General features: G+C 33.7%; 1 protein-coding gene across 1 annotated transcript; it reads right to left on the bottom strand.

The window, feature by feature from the left end:
* Positions 1-1382: 1382 nt before the first annotated feature.
* On the bottom strand, positions 1383-9158 carry LOC131635925 (histidine--tRNA ligase, cytoplasmic-like). Its single transcript, XM_058906562.1, has 7 exons — positions 7710-9158; positions 7404-7583; positions 6843-7100; positions 5253-5387; positions 4107-4388; positions 2435-2575; positions 1383-1989 (listed from the first exon to the last, which is right to left on the bottom strand). The coding sequence occupies exons 1-7, from the start codon at positions 9021-9023 to the stop codon at positions 1684-1686; spliced, it is 2616 nt and encodes an 871-aa protein (XP_058762545.1). The 5' UTR covers positions 9024-9158; the 3' UTR covers positions 1383-1683.
* Positions 9159-20887: the final 11729 nt, after the last annotated feature.

Below are 20887 nucleotides of genomic sequence, written 5' to 3'. Positions count from 1 at the left end.
TTATTTATTGATAAAAAACAGAAATTTAAATACTTACATCTAACATCGCCATAAATTAGAAAATGTGTTTTCTTGTTGTTTGACTTGCATTGATAATGGATGCATGTTGCAATGAAATTCAATAATTTATGAGATATAGGAATTTCAAAACCGTACTTAACTGTCTTACTTAAAAGTGTCTTACTTCTAACATCGGATTATCTTTCCAAGTACTAGGGGTGATCGCGGTGCGGTTTGGGCGGTTTTGACGAAAAAAATCATCCGAACCGCAAGAGAAAAAATCGTGCGGTTTGGTTTGGTTCGGTTGGCTTTTAAAAAAAATCCGAACCAAACCAAACCAACCTAATGCGGTTTGGTTCGGTGCGGTTGGTTCGGTTTTTTAGAAATATTTTATTGAACCATTCATATACATATAGATGATAACATAACTTTGTATTTAGACATTCATACACTATCAAATAACAACAAAACCCGTCATATTTTGACAATAACTTTCTATTTAATATGTAAAAATTAAATTAGACAAAAGTGGAATAATAAACATAAAATAATAGTATAAAATAGTATAAAAATGATTAGAATGAAACAAAAAAATAGAAGATACGAGAGATTAGTGAATGTGAAAAAGAAAAAACAAAAGAGTTGAGAGATTAGAGAAGAAGATGTGCGATAAAAACGAAACTCAAATAGGGAACATTTGCATAAAAATGAGAAGGTGAAAAAGAAAGAATATAAGAGAGTAAAGATTATAGAAAAAGAGGGAAGATGTATGTGGCAAAGAAGAAGCGATAATGCTATTAGAGATTTGAGAAGATCGGGACTAAAATCATGTGTAAGGATGAGAAAATTGTTCGTAATCATAAGGTTAAGGTATTATAGATTTAAGTTTGGGTTGGATGTGAGTTAAGTAAAAGTTAGGTTGTAACATAATGCGGTTTGATTCGGTTTGGTTCGGTTTATAAAATACAAACCGCAAACCAAACCGAACCATGCGGTTTTGTTAAAAGATGACCCAAACTAATCCGAACCAAATGCGATTTTTTGCGGTTTCGGTTTGGTTTGGTTTGGTTTGCGGTTTTCTATTGGGTTGGTTTGGTTTTGATCACCCCTACCAAGTACACCCTCTCATTGAGAGGTTATGATAGATTCAACCAGCCAAGAAAGATTCCTCCCTAGGTTAAAATCTGTGTTTCCACACAATTACGCAATGCGGTGAATATATTCCTTCAACTACTTTCAAATTGGTTTATTTCTAAGTATTTTTTTTTAAATTGGAAGGCATATAAACCGAATGCAAATTGAAAGAAAATTATAAATAAATAACATAATGTAAATGTTGTTTTCCTGCTTAGTTTTGGAGTCAAAGTTTTGATTGATCTTACTGAATAAAAAAATAATCTTTTTCAATAAAAGCAAACTCAAGACCTTCGCAAGTTATTCTCTCAACTAAATTTGATAAAATGAATACAAAACAGCAAATGATAGAAAAACCTACATATACTCTTTCAACTCTAAAGTACAACAAACATTGAAATACAAAGTGTGTTTTTGAATCGGCGGTGGGAATGGTGGAACCACAGTAATGCCAATGTAAGCTGTCTCACTTAATGTAGTTGTCACAATATCATTGTGAAAACACCTACCCCAAACACAAGCTAAGTAGGATGCTGCAAATACTGGGGCTTACGGGTTTAACCGCTTCCGAAGTTCCTCCACAAAATTTCCTCTAGGAATGTTAATGTTCACATCATTACCTGACTCGAGGCTTTTCAACTGCACTGTGCCTTCTTTTATTTCCTGCTCGCCAACGAGTATCATCCAAGGGATTCTTGATTCTTTTGCATAGTCAAAGTGCTTCGGTCTCCTCTTGTTGACCAAGAATTCTGCTTTCACCCCAGCATCCCATAGTTCACCAGCTAGCTCTCCAGCTAGTGTCACGTCATTCCCTAATATGCTCACTAGGACTTCTGTCTTGGTAGGTCGGGCCATCTAGCAAAAACAAAAAATTATAAGGAAAATAGTGGTTGTCTTTCTATGTGATAATGTAACTCGGTCGTTCATAACTTGATAAGGACATGAATTTTCTGAAATTATAATCAAAAGAAAACAACTAAGATCAGTTTTATCATCATTTCCACACCAAAAAAGCAACAAAAAGAAAAAGAAAATATGTAAAAGCGAGCTGCAAACATCCCTAGTGAATAGATGCACCCCGCTGATAATGAAATTAAGTCATCAGCCAAACATCATAAGAAATTGTGTGAGTATCTGTCTGATGGGTTTAGGAAATTATCAGTGACACAATTATGCAACGGCAGTTATGGTTAGAAAAAAATTTAGATGTTAAAATGGGATTTGATATACAGAACAGTCATGGAAGATTTCTCTTTTTGACATAAAACAACAAAAGTTAGCTATCAAGCATTATGATCACCTGGTTCTGATCCTTCTGTTGTTGCTCCATTATGGCAAATACTCTTTCGATTCCCAAACTTACACCGACTGCTGGAACTTGCTTTGAACCAAACATTCCTATCAGATTATCATATCGACCACCAGCAGCAATTGAACCAACCTGTGTAAAAACCATCACTAAATATAAGCAAAAGATTTCAGTAAAAACTGTGTAAATGAAACAAGACAGAGGAGAGTATATGCAATGAATAAACATGACTATCATAAGCCATCCTAAAGAATCAAGAACTTCAAAGTATTTCTTCATATATAATACATATGCTTTATGGATAAGAATAAGGCAAAGGCTAACAAGTGTCCTAAGGAAACGTGTTAAAAAACCAAAGGTAAAAACTTGTTTTGGAATTTGTGTTTAAACTTCAAAAAATTAAATACATAAATTCCAAGATAACATGTGCCCTAAACCCTGGGTACTTATTAGCAAAACCTTAAGAATAATTGCAGAAAAATGATGAGAAAATTGTGTTGAGACCCATCCCAATCTTTGCTATTTCAAGTTAAAATTAGCGCTAATCACTGAACTTTTTCTACGATATAGAATGAACAGAATTGCAATGCCCACTGATACAACCATACAAAATGGAATTTTTTGCATCACCTTTCTAATTTACTAATCATATATAGGAAAGGTGCTAAAGTAGTTTAACCATTATATATATATCCTACATAACATGTTTAACTACATTAGAAATTAAAATTAAAATGCCACACAACAGAAAGGGCCTTGAATTTTTAGGAATGCAGGTTGATTATTTAAATTGTAGTAGACAACCAGTTAGACAAAGTCTGACTATAACCCATGTAAGTTACAAGTTGAGCTATCAAAGAATAAGGAATTAGTCAAAATATATTTGCAGCAACTTTGCTCGGTCTTGATTATGAGTTGATCTGGGGATGAAATGATCATTTAATTGCTCAATTTTGTTTTTCAAAAAAAGGAATATATCATTGAAGGGTAAGAAATACTCCTACAGCAGCAAAAGATAAAACTGAGATGTGAGAACAAAGAGAATCATCATTTCAAAAATACTCCAATTTCTCTGAACACCCGAGTGCAATATACTCCTTTTCAAAAATCAAGGGTTAAAAAGCATAGAAACCAACAAATTTATTTTCTAACAAAAGATGAAAAACAAATCTTACTATGCACAGATTTAAATCCCACAGCATAACCAAACCAGTTCTTACTTAAATTCACCGCAAAAACCAATGAAAACTAAATCCTAATTTAGAAGGTAGTTTGTTAGAACCCATATAACTAAGAATTGAACCTTAAATCCCACTCTCTCACCTCCTATATATCTAGTCCACTAAAACCATTAACAATCTTTCAATCTACATCTTTCATACAAAAGTTTCCCCATTAAAATTAATATCTGTCTAAAATGCTAAAACTTCTGCTTTCTAATTTATTTCATCTCTTTTCAATCCTATTTCTAGTGTGCAAGCTCCTTTTATTTAATTCTTCATTACTAATTCCTCATTACATCTTTTTTTATTGCTAATTCTTCATTACATCTAAAGTTGCACAAGAGCTGATATGATGAATTGTGCCCCTCAAAGAATGAAGGGACTAGAGAACATCAATAAACATTTCAGAATGGAGACATGATTAAAGACACGAGAATTACCTGAGCACCCCCTTTAAAAACAGCTTCAAATATAACTCCAGTATAATAATCAAGACCTCTGGCAAGACTTAAGTCAAAAACCACCTTGTCAAGGCGTTTTGATTTATCCAGAGCTTTAAATAAAATTTCCAGATCATTCAATGCATCAACAGATCCAGCATTTTCTAAGAAAGCACTGCCTTCTTGTTTAAGTTTAGATAATAATGTTAAAGGATGTCCTTTTTCTTTAACAAAAGTTCCAATTCTGTCAGCTGTCTCAGCAGTTAATCCTTTCTCTTCCACCTACAGCGTGAAAGTCAGTAAAAACCACATTACTAAACTTAAGAATGGCTTTACAAAAGATACCTTCCAGAGTTAACAGTTTAGAGTGAATATTAATGTTATAAAGAATTGTCATCAGACAACAGACATATTCTAAAGGGCAACCAACAACTATCGTAAGTCTCAAAATCCTTTGCCAATGTAACATACTTGCATAGTTCTACGAACATTTAAATTGTGAATGCATTTTTAAATAAAAGAAAATATTACAAAAATATATATTAAATCACACTACTCACAATATTTGTTCAACTCACTCCAGCCCACATCAGATTGATGAAATGCAAGTTAATCCTCCAAGTACAATAAAATGATGCTATCATATATTTCCAAAAAATAAAAAATAATAACACAAGATTTAAAAGATAAACAAACACTCAGTCTAATGCATTCAATAAGCCATTTTCATTTGATCAAGTCCAACATTTGAAATCATACAGGTTACCAGTAACAGCAGAACAGAAAATGGATGCAAAATCGAAAAATAATGCAATCCAGATGCTCCTCATAAATGAAGAAACAACAATAGAAAATGATTTGGCATAGTAAGTATCCAATGACGGGGTGTTGGCATCCTCAATAAATCATGCAACAATATTTATCAAAAGAATGCAAAGGCACCAACTTGAATTCCATCCCTAAATCAAACTATTTCCCACTGATAAAGCATAAACTATAGGCATTTATAAAATGAAAATAAAATAAAAGCCTACATCTTTCAAAATGTGCAACACAGAGAAAAGTTTAAGCACAATAAAATTGGCACACTAAATCAAAATAAAAATAATTATAAAGGAAATAGAAACAAACAACATATGTCCTCACCATTTCTTTTCTTATCTGTTCAAATGATTGTTTGTCTAATTTGTCGATACTTGAACATATAGTCCTAAACTTTTCAGGAGGCACTCCACATATTTGCATCATGCCATCCAGTAACTTTCTATGATTCAACTTTACCTGTGAAATAAAAAGATTAACAGAAAGGTCATAACAAAACACACAATATATAATTTGAAGACATTATTAAATGTGAAATTTAACCACTGAACTGGAAAACCCCGGTCAATCATCAGACATATTCAAATGAATGATATTATAAAGTTAAATTATAGCAAATAAGATAGGATGAGTAATCTAGTCAAATTTAACAAGATCACAGGAGCTCGCAAAACTCAATCACCAGTCCAAAGTAATGATGTTATATGGGTAAGTTACAGCAAATAAGCAGGGATGAATAAAGTAGTTACATTTAACAAGATGATTACAAAGATCACATTAGCCAGCAGGTAATCTGATCATTGAAACGAGTAGGGTTGATTAAAATCATTCAGCTTTAGCACGACATTGCAAAAAGATATTAAACTAGTAGGTTGATAGCAACACATGTCTAAGACTTGATGCCGACAAATATGTGATAGAATCAATTTAGTATAAAGCAGAAACAGAAATGAACACAGTAGGAAAAATAGGGAAAATAGCTTGATTATTTAGTAGCTTCTACTAGAGTTCAAATGGGATCTAGTAGGTACAAGAGTAGTACTGAAATAGCAACAGAAAGAAAGAAAAGAAAATGGATTTAGGCAGTTTTGAGAGGCCTATTCTCTCCCTAGGGTTCAGTACCAAAATCAAGCATACTGTCACAATGATTATTCCTTCTATTTATGACCAATCCTAAAAGCTTTCCTCCACTCACAGCATGACACCTAGCTCTGCCATGTGCTGTGTACTAACAGAATTTGTTTTATTTGCCAGTTGTCCACCTGTCCACTCCTTCTCTCTCTTGCGTGTTCTCTCATATACTTTTCCAAATCTACCAATATGCTATTAAAAATTCTACTTCAAATTAAACTTAAAAGCCTGGCACATATACTAATACATATTATGATATAGTCCTATGTGAAAAACTGCTCACCAAAATACATATAGACAGACCATGAAAAATAGTAATGGTTAAAGAACTATAAAACCACGAACTCAGGCAAGTCTAAATAGTTAAATAGATCATTTTTATGGATGGTGGACCATAGTGTAGAACCCAGACTACAACATATAGCGCTGCCATATCCGACGTATGGCATCATGGCCCCGCCTTCCTTCACAAATTTTTGGCTGTGGCAGAGAGCCAAAAATCTGCCGCTAATACCCGCCATGACCAATGTTATCAGCTAGTGGCGCCATGGCCGCTAGGGAGGGATACACATGGCGGTTTTTCGGCTCTCCGCAATGGTAACTATCAGCTGATATTGCAGGTTTTTCTGCCGTTATCCTCTATAACAGCGCCACAAAGCAGTCGGTATGGCAGGATTTTGGCTCTCCGCCATCGACAACACTGGCCATGACAGATATTTGACAAAACTGCTACAAATCCAGAAAACCAATATTTTTTGTAGCAGGAATGTTATAAAAATTTACCTCAAAATCCCCAATGTTCAGCTCATCAAGCAATTCAGTCAAAATTCTGACAACCTCAAAATCTGGAGCCATTTTTTCAGCTGGACCAGCAATATCAAAGTCACATTGATAAAATTCACGGTATCTTCCTTTAGATGGATTATCCCTTCTGTAGACCTTAGCTATTTGGTACCTTTTCAAAGATGTCAGACCATTCATAGCTACAAACCTAGCAAATGGAACTGTCAAATCATACCTCAAAGAACAGAGCTCCCCACCCTGTCAAACAAGTTGATTACCAGTTAGCTTTGAAATGAAGTTCAATTTTATTAATGGTTTTGGTGGGAAGTAGGAACCAATCTGACCGAGAACCTTAATGGTGATCTGTCTTAAAAAGCAGATGTCTAGATTGATGAAAGCAATCCAAAATATCAGAAGTGAAAATTCTACAGATCAAAAATATACAAATTTGTTCACTATTTTGAATGCTTGAATTTTTTTCGCATCATTTTTCTTTGGAGAAAGTTTTGTCATAAATCAACTCAACTTGTCAAAAAGTGAGCAAGCAAAAAACATATGTACCTGATCAGCAAGATCATAAATCAACTTTGAGTCTTCTCCATATTTTCCCATGAGAGTTTCTCGCAATTCAAAGACAGGTGTATCCAAGGCTGTGGCGCCATGCCTCTCAAAAACTTCTTCTATTACTGAAAATGCCTTCTTTCTAATTGTCATTTGTTCTTTAGCAAAATCACGTGTCCCCTGATATGGTCACATTGTGATACTTAGGGTAAGACTACCAAAAAAGTGATAAAGTTAAGAGAACTACAACATGCCTAACACAGTCTAAGTAACACAAAGTCAATCTTATCCATAAAATAAAATTACCTTAGGAATCTTGGGCAATCTTCTGCTTTCATTGCTTTCTACGACATCCTTTACTTTCAATAAAAATTCATTGAATTCAGGTCTTGCCAAATCAAAAAACAATAGAAAATCAGCAACCCAAGTCTCCAATAGCCGCGAATTCTCTACATCACTCTTCTTCTCACTCTGCAACCTATCCTTAATCAACTGCAAAATCGAACTAGTTCCTTTTCCCAAAACAGCCTTCTTCTTCTTCTTTTCTACTTTAGAATTCTCTCCATTTTCTGTAGCACCTCCAATCTTTTGATTTAACTCAGCAGCCTCAAGTACAGCATAAGCAGTCACAAGTTCCCATGCCACAGTTTTCCACACAAGCGCAAACAACACATTGATTTCATGTGCAAACTTATCATACACCTTTCCAGAATACAAACTAAAAGATTCATTAAAACTACTAGCCAAACTAGCATCAGTTGGACATTCCTTCCCAAAGATTTCACCAATTTTCGATTTCAAATCATCACCACCAATCGACAACAAGTTACTTTGTGCACGAGCAAAACTACACTCACCCAATTCCCTCAATGCCATTGCCAAAGGCAACAACACATTACACACAGTATGCTCACTCCCAAGCTCAACTTTCCCCAATTTATGACCAGAATTCAACTCAACTCGCATCCTAGAATGCACAGACTTCACCTTCTCCCTAATAATCCCATGAATTTTCGGAATTTTCACAACAGAAGAAACCGTTTCCTTTCCCACAAACTTAGATCCATTAAGCAAAATCCTCATATCACCAGCAACTCCAACTTCCTCCTTAGAACTATGTCCATCACCGGAATCCATCAAATTGAAAACACTCACATCAGCTTTCAACGCCTCGCAAGAAAACGCCGCAGCCACATCTGCAAAAGCAGACAGCGCCGTCGATTGATGATCCAAAACCGCGGAAACACCGAGCAACCCTAAACACGCGTTGTTAATCAACAATAACTGTTCATCTTCCGTCACATCGAGTTCTTCCTCGAAACGAAAACTCTTCTGATTTGAATTGAGTGCTTCTGATATGCATAAAGGAACGTGTTTTGACGAGTTAGAGAGGAGGAGTTTGTTGAGGAGGACGATGAGGAACGCTCTTGTTTCTTCTAGGGTTAGGAATTCGGGGATGTTGATTTTTTGCTTTAACGACGGCGTTGAGGTTAATCGGTCGAGTGCGGATGAGTCTATCCGGACTTGACCTTGGCCAGTGGCGGTGGCGTAGACGGAGGAGGAAGAGAGAGATGAACCCTTGCCGCCGAGTGTTACGGCGGATACCTCCTTCTGAGTCATTGTTGGAAGGAGTGAGTGACAATCGAGGGTTTAGCCTCAGTTCAGACAGTGTAGTTATTATTTCTAAAGCTAAACTATTTTTGTTTTCAGTTTATAAGTAAATTTTTTTGACAAAAATGTAGCTTTTTGTTTTCAGTTTAGAAGTAAATCTTTTTGACAAAAATGTAACGGAGATTATTTTTTTTCCAAATTGAGGCAATAAAAGGGAGAGGAGGGGAGCGAGATATGATTAAACTAGTAGAAGGCTTGATTGATGTTGATAATTATAAAATAACTAATATAATAATTATAAATATTTATAAATATTTTTTGAATATTTAATATAATAAAAAATTAAGTAGGATAATTATAAATATTTACAAATATTTTTTTAATATTTATTGATATAATAAAGTAGGGTAATTTCAACAAAATAGTTATAAATTTGATAGAATCTTTGAACTATTGAACTCATTTGTATTATAATTTTAAAATATTTATAATTTTGTTATCTATTAGATTTTAACTTGTTTTTAACACTTCATAAATATTTTTCAACTTGGTTGTTAATATATATTACATAGAGAATGAATTTTATCTGCATGTACTCCAAAGACGTTCTAATATATACTTTTTATAGATTTCATCAAATTATTAAACAACCTTCTTCTGATGTGTTTGGTTTAGCGGCAAGGAAAGAAAAAGCGCGGCGAAATTCTACGTTACCGCAGAAGTTTAATTTTGCAGCTTCTAGAAATTACGGTGAGAGAGGTAGTAGACGTGCGTTTGGCTGCTCAAACGCCAAACCAAACACACCATTCATTATCCAATATTTACTACTCCATGAAAATTTCAGTTATATGAGAGCAACGTATAATGGAAGTTTCAAATCAGAAATCATCAACATAGGAATCTCCACCTCACTAAATCAAATTGGCTTAATCAAAGGCAACGTCCACTTCATTAACAAACTTCCCTCACATCATCTTCCTCGAAAATCACCCCAAAAACCAATATTCATCATATACATACAACCAATTTGCCCTCTCTTTTTTACTGATTCCAAAATATTTAAGTACATTATCAAACATCCTAGTATAAAAAATATTAGACTTAACACAACCATGTACAATACTTGATGAGTCTAAATGAAGTTGATGTAATAGTAACAAAACTTATGTCACCCTCTCCTATTCAGCATCAATTATACAATATTTTCAAATTTAATGCTAAGCCTTCAACATACTAACTCTAAATTATTTATAAAAAACTCAATACAAGCATGCATTATCGTGAACGGACTATCAACAAATGTCAAAGAGTGGACAAATAATAAAAACTTCATAAATAAAACATTGTAACTTTTAAGATGAGTGGTGGTACAAAATATAAACACAGATGTTACAGAAATCACTGAAATCCTAATTCAGCATGTCTTTACAATTATGTTTAAAACAGTTTGCTACACCTTCCAAATGGCATAATGCTCAACCATACTAACTAATTAACCATGTGGTCAAGCACAAAAGATTATCTCTAAACTAATTCAATTTCAAGTTTAACCTGCATGAACAGGCAAGAGAATAATGCTAAATTATATTTCTAAAAAGGTACATATCAAATTGAATTTTAACTAAACCCTCATATGTGAAAATAGAAATTATTGAGAAGCAAAAATGTAAAATTGTGGAATGGTACAACAAGAATAGGGTGTACACGATGTAAACTCATATTAATAAATTTGTTATGGCACCACCTAGACAGCTAGCATAACGCTAGTTAACATGCAAAATCAACGACAGTTCTTGAAGAAAAGCATTAGTGAATTCACATGGTTGAATTTTGAAAGGGCCCACCACCTGTTAATATGACCCAAGCAGAATCTGATAAATCAAATAATGTTATTCTCGTAAAAATTTTCAATATATTGCAGCAAACAGCCACAAACATCAATTTATATGATACTAAGATAAATGACAACCAAGTAGTAAAGATATTATCTATATAGTTAAACAAAATCAAAATAATTATTAAGTTTTCTCAATTTGTTGAATGACAACTCTGACATTATCTCAACTCAAATAAGGGAAAATAAAAAACAAGCAAAACAATTAAAGACATTATTTGCATTGATTATAATAAACCAGGATATTATCTCAACTCATATTTAATATTTTGTAATAATAGTAACTTTGATTTGTAACAAGTTGGATAACATATTAGAAAGGGATTGAACTAAGAGAAACAAAATTGAGATGGAACTAAGTGTTTGACATACACTAGATTTATGGCCCGTGCGTTGTACGGGTTTAATTAGAATTTTACCTCAATAATTTATATATATATATATATATATATATATATATATATATATATATATATATATATATATATATATATATATATATATATATATATATATATATATATATATATATATGAGGAGGGATATTTTTACTCTAAGAGTAAGTTATTAACACTTACTACAAATCTATACCATTGATTCTTCTCAATCTAATGGTTAAAAATATTAATTAATTAAATGTGGAGAGAGAAAACTATTACTTATTATTTTTAACCATTAGATTGAGAAGAATCAATAGTCCAGATTTAGAGTAAGTGTTAATAACTTACTCTTTGAGTAAGAATATCCCTCCTCATATATTATATATTTAAACATATTTTAAAGTTATATAAAATATAAAAAATTAAAAATATGAGAATTTCTAATAATTTATATATAATAAAATTTCAATTATGTTATTTAAATTTGAAAATTTTGTCATATTTACGTGAAATTATATTAAATTATTTATAGATGATATTTACGTGAAATATTTGTCATATTTACGTGAAATTACATTAAATTCTTTAAATTCATGAAATTACATTAAATGCATTAAATTCATTAAATTCATTATTTATAGATAATATTTACGTGAAATATTTGTCATATTTACGTGAAAAAATTTGTCATATTTACGTGAAATTACATTAAATTCATAATACATATAAGAGTAGATCAATCTAAATTTTCATTATTTTTTTAGTGTTTAGTCTATAATTTAAAAAATCTAAGAAATTTTTTATTCAATGTCAAGTCCAAAAAATGCTTTAAACAATATATTCTCTAGATTTATTTTTTTCAAATCATATTATATTTTACCATATTAATTTTTTCTTCGGTGTTACTATGTTAATCAAGTAACGTCATTCATATTTTCATAATTTTTTGTTTGTTTATTGTAGTGGAAGAGTTATGTTGTGACCTGGCTAATGGATTATTTATTTCATGGGATATGGAAAACAATTATTTATTATGGATTAATCATTTCAATAAATTAATTGTTTTCAGTTCCATAATTAAATTAAAGAAAAAAATGATTTTGAAAATTAGAATAAAACTTTAAAGTTTTTTTATTAATTTAAGTTATTAATATTTTAGCGAAGTTATTTTAATTTTTTTATTAAATAGTGATATTTTGATTCTTAAATTTACTTTTATTATAAAAAGAATTTGTAGATTAGTTTATTAGTTTGTTAGAATATTTAAGAATATGTTAAATTTTAAAGAATATTAGAATATTAGTTTGACTGTTAATTATATGAGTTTATTAGAGTATTTAAGACATATATTAAATTTTAAAGAGTAATTAAAAAGATTAATGTAATAATAAATAATATAGGAATCATATTAAGTTTTATCAATTAAGTTTTATCAATTAGTTTGTATCTTAAGATTTTAATGATTTTAATGAATGAATGATATCTAAAACAACAATTTTAGCTGTCATTTACAATTCAATAATAATTGTACTAAAACATAATTAAAAAAATAATTTCAAAATGTTCAATATTACATTAATTGTTGAGTTAAAAATTGGAATGATGGGTGTCGCTACCGCGAAAATCAACAGAGTCGCCACTCACATATTTATCCTAAAAAGGAAGGGAATGTCAGTAAACCACAAAATAAAACAACGGTCTCACACCAGAGAAAAGGGTAAGGGAGTCGGTTACGCGAGGGGAAGGTATTAGCACCCCTCGCGCCCATCGTACTCGATGGTATCCAAGCTTGTGTCTAAAACTATGGATGAGTAACAAATCTACGCCTAAACTGGACTAGTATGCAAGCAAAATGTATGGAAAATAAAGAATTGTACTCGCACGGGCCCTACACCGCTGCCTACGTATCCTTTTTGAGGAATCAGAGGTACCGTAGCTCGGCTAACTAATTTCTGTTTGTTTTGTGTTTTTTAGGTGAACGAGTTACATTCACACTCCGCTGCTCGACCTTTGGAGTCTTACGCTTGGGAATGGAGCGGAAATAACAAGCTCTTAAGAAAAGAAAATCAAAGAGTGTGGTTTGTGTTTTAAAGAATGCTTGAGGAAAACCTAAGCTAAGGGGGAAAGCTTGCTACCTATGTTATCATACAAAGGGTACAAGTCTAAACTAGCCTAGCAACCTATGGGGAAAAGCGAATGCAAACAAAAATATCACACAAACGAGTCTCGCTCGTAAAGCAAACACCTACTGGCGCAGGCCAAGTAGTAGAAAAACGGTCCCGCCATAGCCAAGGGGAGCGGATCACCCGAGTCAACCAAACATTAGACCTCGCAAAAATGATCGGGCCATAGACAAGAGGAGCGAATCCCTCTCAACAACCAAGCTGTCACGGATCCAAAAGGAAAACGGTGCGTGCGTACACCGAGCATCAACGTCGAGCAACGCGAGCTATAGAAAGTGTGGGGGTTCGATTGCATGAACTCTTTTCCTGATATACTCGATAACAGGATCTTGTGCAAGTTCAGAAGCAAGCAACGCGTAGCGTGCGCTTAGTGAACGGACTCGATGAGACTGGGCGGGGGTTGATTGCTAACCCTTTCCGCATGCCTTCCATGAGGACTTAACGGAGTGCCTTTAAAGGTCTTATTACACCGTGACTCCCTGCCGCAAAGCACAAATATAAACACACCAACAAAAACAGGGCCTCTTTCGAGGGCTTGGCCAGATGAATGCCTAAGTCCTACTTCTCATGTTAAAGGATGATGCTGAAAAACGGTAAAGTGCGAGAAAAGATAAAATGAAACGAGATCAATACCAAATGGATTATGATCCGTGAATTGCTGCAAACAGTAATAAAGAAAACCAGAGATCCAACGAACGAGCTAGCAAAAGCAACAGGCAAACAATCACCACACCGATTAGACTCGTAGTCAACAAGAATCGGCGCCGTGAAAATAAATCACACACCGATATGTGCATCGAGCACAAACGTACTATACACCTGCAAGGGAACATGAATCCAGACAATACAGATATAAAAGTGACGTGTGCGTCTCATGATCGAGAACACGAACCGGGAAGAGATAATGTTGTGTCCCGCAAGTAAAGCGGAACACGAGAGAATGAGCGTCAATTGGGAATTGCCTTCGGAATGCCTTGCATACTAGCACACAAGTTAGAGATAACAAAAACCGTACTCGGAACGAAAGTAAGATAACAACCAGAAATAGCACTCAAATGTTAATCAAGTAGGTACACAAGTATTATGGAAATCAAAGAAAATATTTACAAGTCAAAAGGTACACCGAAACGGTAAAATCGGGTAAAAACGATAAAAAAAACTAAACTTGTCGGAATTAAGCCAAAATTTTATGGTAACCTAGAAACGTGCCACAGAACTCAAATATGCAGTCGGAATCTACAAAATCGGCCCGGAAGCATGACTTTCGGAACAGGGGCAGTAGCAAAAACGGTAAAAAAAGTCGGTCGAAACCAAAAATAAACTGTACAAACAGGTCCGAAAATATTATTACGTATGAAAAACATTATTCACATGCTCAAAAACTCTTCCTAAATCAAAAGTTAAGGCAAAATGAAACAAAGCCGACACGACTCGCGTAAATAGCAAAACCGAGTCAAACGCGACGAATAGGCAAAACAGAAAAGTGCAGCACCTCAATAACAACTAGTAGCACAAGGAAACATCAATTCAACACTTAGAAACAAGCCACAACCAAAATCAATGAGTTCTATGTCAAAAGAAAACAATTAAATGTCAAATTTCATGAGTTGTGAAGATGGAAGTGTAGTGTAAAGGGAACAAGTGAAAATTCTGCATAATTGTGATGCTAAAACAGTCCCATAAATGCTCCTAAAACACATATAAACTCAAGAGAAAGTCTGACCACAATAGCACAAAGATAGCACATGTTTACAAGTAGAAATATGACATAAAAACATGGTTTCAAGTAGCAATTAGAGTATCAAACTTGCTACACTTTATTGATGAAAAACCAGTCCCCAAAAAAGCCTTAAAATCATTACCAAACTCAATACAAAGTTTCATATAAGTTGGCAATAGATAGCATTTACTTGTAAGTGAAATTTGGACATGGAACATGGTTTTAAAGTGGTAATAGCAAAACAAGTGTAATCAAAAATCAAACCAAGTTTACAAGCATTTTCATGTGGTAAATCAAACATCAACATAACATTGAAGTGCCAAACAAGTTTCAACCAAAACAAAATTTCTATCACACTCTCAACATACATCAAAACAAGTGTAGAACTTAAGCATCAACCAACACTTTTTTATGCAACATCTCAACAAATAGAATCATTAACAAATCAACATCAAGCATTGCCAAGCATTTTCCCTCAACAAAATCAACTCAAGTGCACAAAAAACACATGAACATAGTGCAAATAAACTTTCAGCATTGCTATTTTTAACAACATGATTCTCAATCACATTAGAATGCCAAAAGCATTAATAAAATCACATAAACTTCCAGCACTATTCACATCATTGAAATGACATTAGAAACTCATAAAATCAACACTAAATCATAAGCAAATGTCAATAATTAACAACCACAACAATGCCTTTCAATCTTTCATCAATTATAGTCAAAAATCAACTCTCACACTCATTTTAACAAACATGTTATGTGCCAATTTTAAATTCATGAACAAACTCAACATATCATCAACATACACCATCACTATTTTTGTAAATTGAATCAAGTAAGCATTAAATCATCCTCCATTCAATTATCATCCATCAATTAACATCAATATCATCAACAATCAATTTGTATATTCAAGTAGCATATTAATTCACATTAACAAGCAACAAATGCTAACATCAAACAAGAATTTAAGTGAATTACCAATAATCAAATGAAGAGATCAAGATTGGATGAACACGAATACGACGCGAACACGACACGAACGCGAATCCGAGAGATATAGGGAGGGAGTGAGGCGCGCAAGAGTGTGGAGAGAGAGGTCTTCGAACTTCAATTGATGATCAATGAGGGAATAAGATCTTCATCCTTGTCTTGATCTTGATGTGTTCTTGAGACTTGATGAAGATTGTTGGAGATTTTGAGTAATTTGTGTGTTTTGATTTTGAGAGAATTGGGAGAGAATGAGAGAAAGTGTTTTTGATATTTTTTGGAGAATTGAAGTTATGAGAGAAAAAGAGGGGAAATGGTTTTTATAATGTGAGTGGTGAAATGTCAAAAATGCCCTTAATTATCTCTCTTTTGCTTGTTTTCGAGGAAATGTCATTCGGTGCGAAATTCTAAAATGGGACCAACGTCAACTCGAAGATGACTAAATTTGTGACTCGTAGCCGCGAAAATCATCTCAATCCGATAAGCGATGAAGAAATTACGCACGTTTAAATGACGAGAAACGCCGATTCATTTGGCACGACTGTGCAGAATTTTGTGAGTACTGCTCAAAGAACTCGATAAAACTCCATCTTCGGCTCGAAATATGAACAAGCGTGTGTGACGAAGAATCGAAGCTAATGAAATTTCCGAGAGAATTCCGTCGAAATGGACTTCATACGATAAATATCGAAGAACTTATGAATTTTCAAACTTGTCGCGACATACTCGAAAACACACTTTTCACTGAAGAATTACGACGCTCTTTAAAATGCTGGGCATTTTCAGTGCATAATTGGTCAACAGGCCGAACATATAAAACCTCGGGAATACTGGCACGGGGCTGCAGTTAAAATCTCGAGCGAATCTGACAAACGGATCATGAGATGTGAATTTTATAAGACCCGAAAGCCTACATTCAGCACCATTTTTCACTGCGAACGCTCCAGTAATTTGCTAATTCGACCACCTTCCTCATAGAATTGGTTTCTGAGCCAAACACAAAAATTGTACGGAATGTCGAAACAATCCTGGCTACGAGGGAACCAAGCTCATAACACATTCCAGCTAAGACTTGTGAATTTCTTCGCATTCTCACCATTTAAACCAATCTTCACGCCATATTTCCTTAAAACCATGAGAACTCTTTATTATTTTTCTTTCATTTTTGAATGACGAAATAAGCGTCTTCCATAACTTATAGCTCAGCTAAAGAGGGCAAATTTTAGGATGCAACAATAAGTAAATATTATAAGTTTATATTGAGAAATATAATTATTTACTAAAATAAAAATTAGTAAGAAATATAATTTCAAATTTTCTAATAGTCATGAATTATAGGTTTAAGATTTAGATTGATACATAATTAATAAATAATGAGAAATTGATATTCAATTTGATTTTTGTTAATATGATAGTAAGTGTAAAGTTAAAGTTTTAATTGATAGATAATATCACTAATATTAAAAAGTGAAGTTTAGATTTCTTTTTAGAGTATGAACTTGGAAATAAAAAACAAAACTTACATAACAATTAAAATAAAAATTAAATATTTTTGTTATGTACTAATAAAAAATAATCTAATTGGTATGATTAAATATGGACGAAAGCAATTGCAAGAGTCACAAAACAATAAGTAACATATTTTAAAATAATTATGAGTATATACATGATTAAAATCATTATTATAATTTATAATAAAAAAGGAAATAATAATTTGTATTTGAAAGAATGCATAAATATTATTATTCTAGGAATTTGAAGAAAGAGAAAGGAAATTAAACCCAAAAAATAAAAAGTATCAGAATGAAAGCATGTGTATTGCAGTTTCTAAAATTGTGATGCTTTAAATTATTGTAAGATATGTATGTTTCATTCTTCATTCAAAGATTGTTATTTGTAGAATTAAATTTTATTATACTACTGTAGCGTCCTAAACTGCTTTCGGGATTGCCGACTGACCCCACAAACCAACACGAGTCTTTTCAGCATGCTTTGACCTCACTCGCACGCTTTCCGGGAAACTTCCCAGAAGGTCACCCATCCAAGAATTGCTCCTAGTCAAGCACGCTTAACTGTGGAGTTCTTATGGAATGAGCTACCGAAAAGAAGTACAAGCTTCCGCATGGTTCTTCCTCGAACAACATCGTACTGGGAGAGAAGCAGACTCTAATACCATTTGTAACGTCCTAAACTGCTTTCGGGATTGCCGACAGACCCCACAAACCAACACGGGTCTTTTCAGCATGCTTTGACCTAACTCGCACGCTTTTCGGGAAACTTCCCAGAAGGTCAGCCATCCAAGAATTGCTCTTAGTCAAGCACGCTTAACTGTGGAGTTCTTATGAAATGAGCTACTGAAAAAAAGATGCATCTTGTTTGTATAGGTAGTACCCATCAATCATTATAAGCTTTCATTCAACCATACAGTCTCATACCTGCACGGCCTTAGGATCCCTCTCATTCCGATGTGGCGACCACTCCTTGCCATATTCGGCCTCAAGTGTTACATGCGGTGTAACCACCCCTCGCCTTCTTCGGCCTCTGGTGTTACGATTAGGAAGCTTAGAATGCATTTAGAAAAAATTTATCAATTAAAAACATATTTTTATATGAAAAAAGGTCTATGTGTCGACACATACGATCTATGTAACACCCTTATAAACCCCGCGGAAATTAATAAAATAATTCAGAGTAAAACATGAAAATAAGGGTGCCACAATTCCAATTAAAACAAATTTATCATAACTTCATTGTCATGCTTTCACTAAGGAACGATTCATCATAATACATAAACATCTCATGTTAACACAACGGAAAATTCATCATACGGATAAGCATAACATCATCTATGCAATATCCCACAGAATTAATACAATAACAACACGATAGAGTATCATCATAAACTCTAAACTAGCGTTCCCCCAGTGTTACAATATCAGAGCATGACACCTGACGCTACACTAATACGCTGACTTATGAGCTAATCCTCACCAAGTCGAAAGCAGCTATCCTCAATCTGAAAATGTCAACAGTAAGGGTGAGTCTCATCACAGTTAACAAATGTTATTGCATCTTAAATAACAACACATCATAGTTATATCATTCACCCAATTTCATCATATTCAGATTATCAGGAACGTCCATCATTTACACAAATGCCAACAGAACACATCTTTCAAACAGACAATCATACTCAACATTAATTCAACAAAACACGCAACAAACACATCATCAATATTTATAACACTGGAATACTTCCAATCATGTTATAAAAGTATGCATATGTATGAACTGACACTATGCATGTGGTACCAACCTCATCAAATGGGAATAACCCATGACCGATCCAACATCATCAAGATACGGCCCTGCCAGCACAGATTCCACACAATGGGAATCATACCCTTCACTGATCCAACACACCCTTATGGATACAGTATCATCAATGAACATGAATGAATGCAAACATACATGAACATACTTATACCATCGTCAAGTCTAATGAGTAACATCGTCAAATACTCATTTCATCATCATCATCATCATCATCATCATCATCAAAGTATGTTTATATACATTAGCATCATTCAAATACAATCAATCATCATCATCATCATTAAAGAACATACATGTGTCCACATCAATCATCATCATCAATAAGAAGAACACACATGTATCCACATCATTCCACAACAATCAATCATCATCATATAATTCTCAACAAATCATAACATCATAATGTTTTTCAAAACAACATCTTATATTGTCACATTTCATCATATATGTCAACAATACATCATCAAATTAAACAAATCGTCACATGATTAATATTTCAACATAGCATGTATTTAACACATCTCATCACATATATGTACAATACATCATTCACCAAGAAATAAAAATCATATTTAAAAATATTTGGATTCACACCTCATTCCATCATTTAAACACGTAGACCATCTCGTAAGATTCATCGTGCTCGAAACGACACTAAAAACAGACCTACGGTTCGAAAGTTACACATCATTTAACTTTTCCAAGAAAATAACCATCGCTACAGCACGCGGCGAAACCAAGGTTCGCGGCGCGACCTGAACCACACAAACGAGTTCGCGGTGCAACATATGCACGCGGCGCAAAACGAGAAAATAAGTACGCCTTCGCGGCGCCAACACTAGGACGCGGCGCGAACTGGCGATTTCACAGACTTTCGGGTCTGCGTCAGATCCTGCGATCTCGCCCAATTTGAGTCCAAAACTAACTCCAAACATCATATACAGGCAGTTAATCATCAATTGCATCATTATTCATCATCACACATCAAAACAACACATAAATCAATCAATAATCCATGCAATTTTCATCAATCCATAACCTCCCCAAACCTAACATATAATCCAATTGACTCAACAACATCCCTAATCAATATTATTATCTAAGAACACGATAATAGATGATAACCAGAGAGTCCCCCCTTACCTTAGCCAAAGATTCTTGATTGGTTCTTTTCCTCTTTTCCTCTTTGTTCCTCTTCACGTACCAGCTTTCCAATCTCTCATCTCCTCTGCTCTGCTTTTCACGTTCCTTTTTCCTTTCTCCCAATTTTCCTTATTATTTATGAAAAATAACATTTTAATTAGTAAAGGGCTTTACTAACATAGCACCCCCTCTTTACTAACACCACACTTGGCCCAATA

The sequence above is a fragment of the Vicia villosa genome, unplaced genomic scaffold, assembly GCF_029867415.1.
Source record: "Vicia villosa cultivar HV-30 ecotype Madison, WI unplaced genomic scaffold, Vvil1.0 ctg.001593F_1_1, whole genome shotgun sequence".
Classification (NCBI taxonomy): domain Eukaryota; kingdom Viridiplantae; phylum Streptophyta; class Magnoliopsida; order Fabales; family Fabaceae; genus Vicia; species Vicia villosa.
Note: the sequence above shows the minus strand (reverse complement) of the source record. Positions and strands in the feature narration are given on the sequence as shown.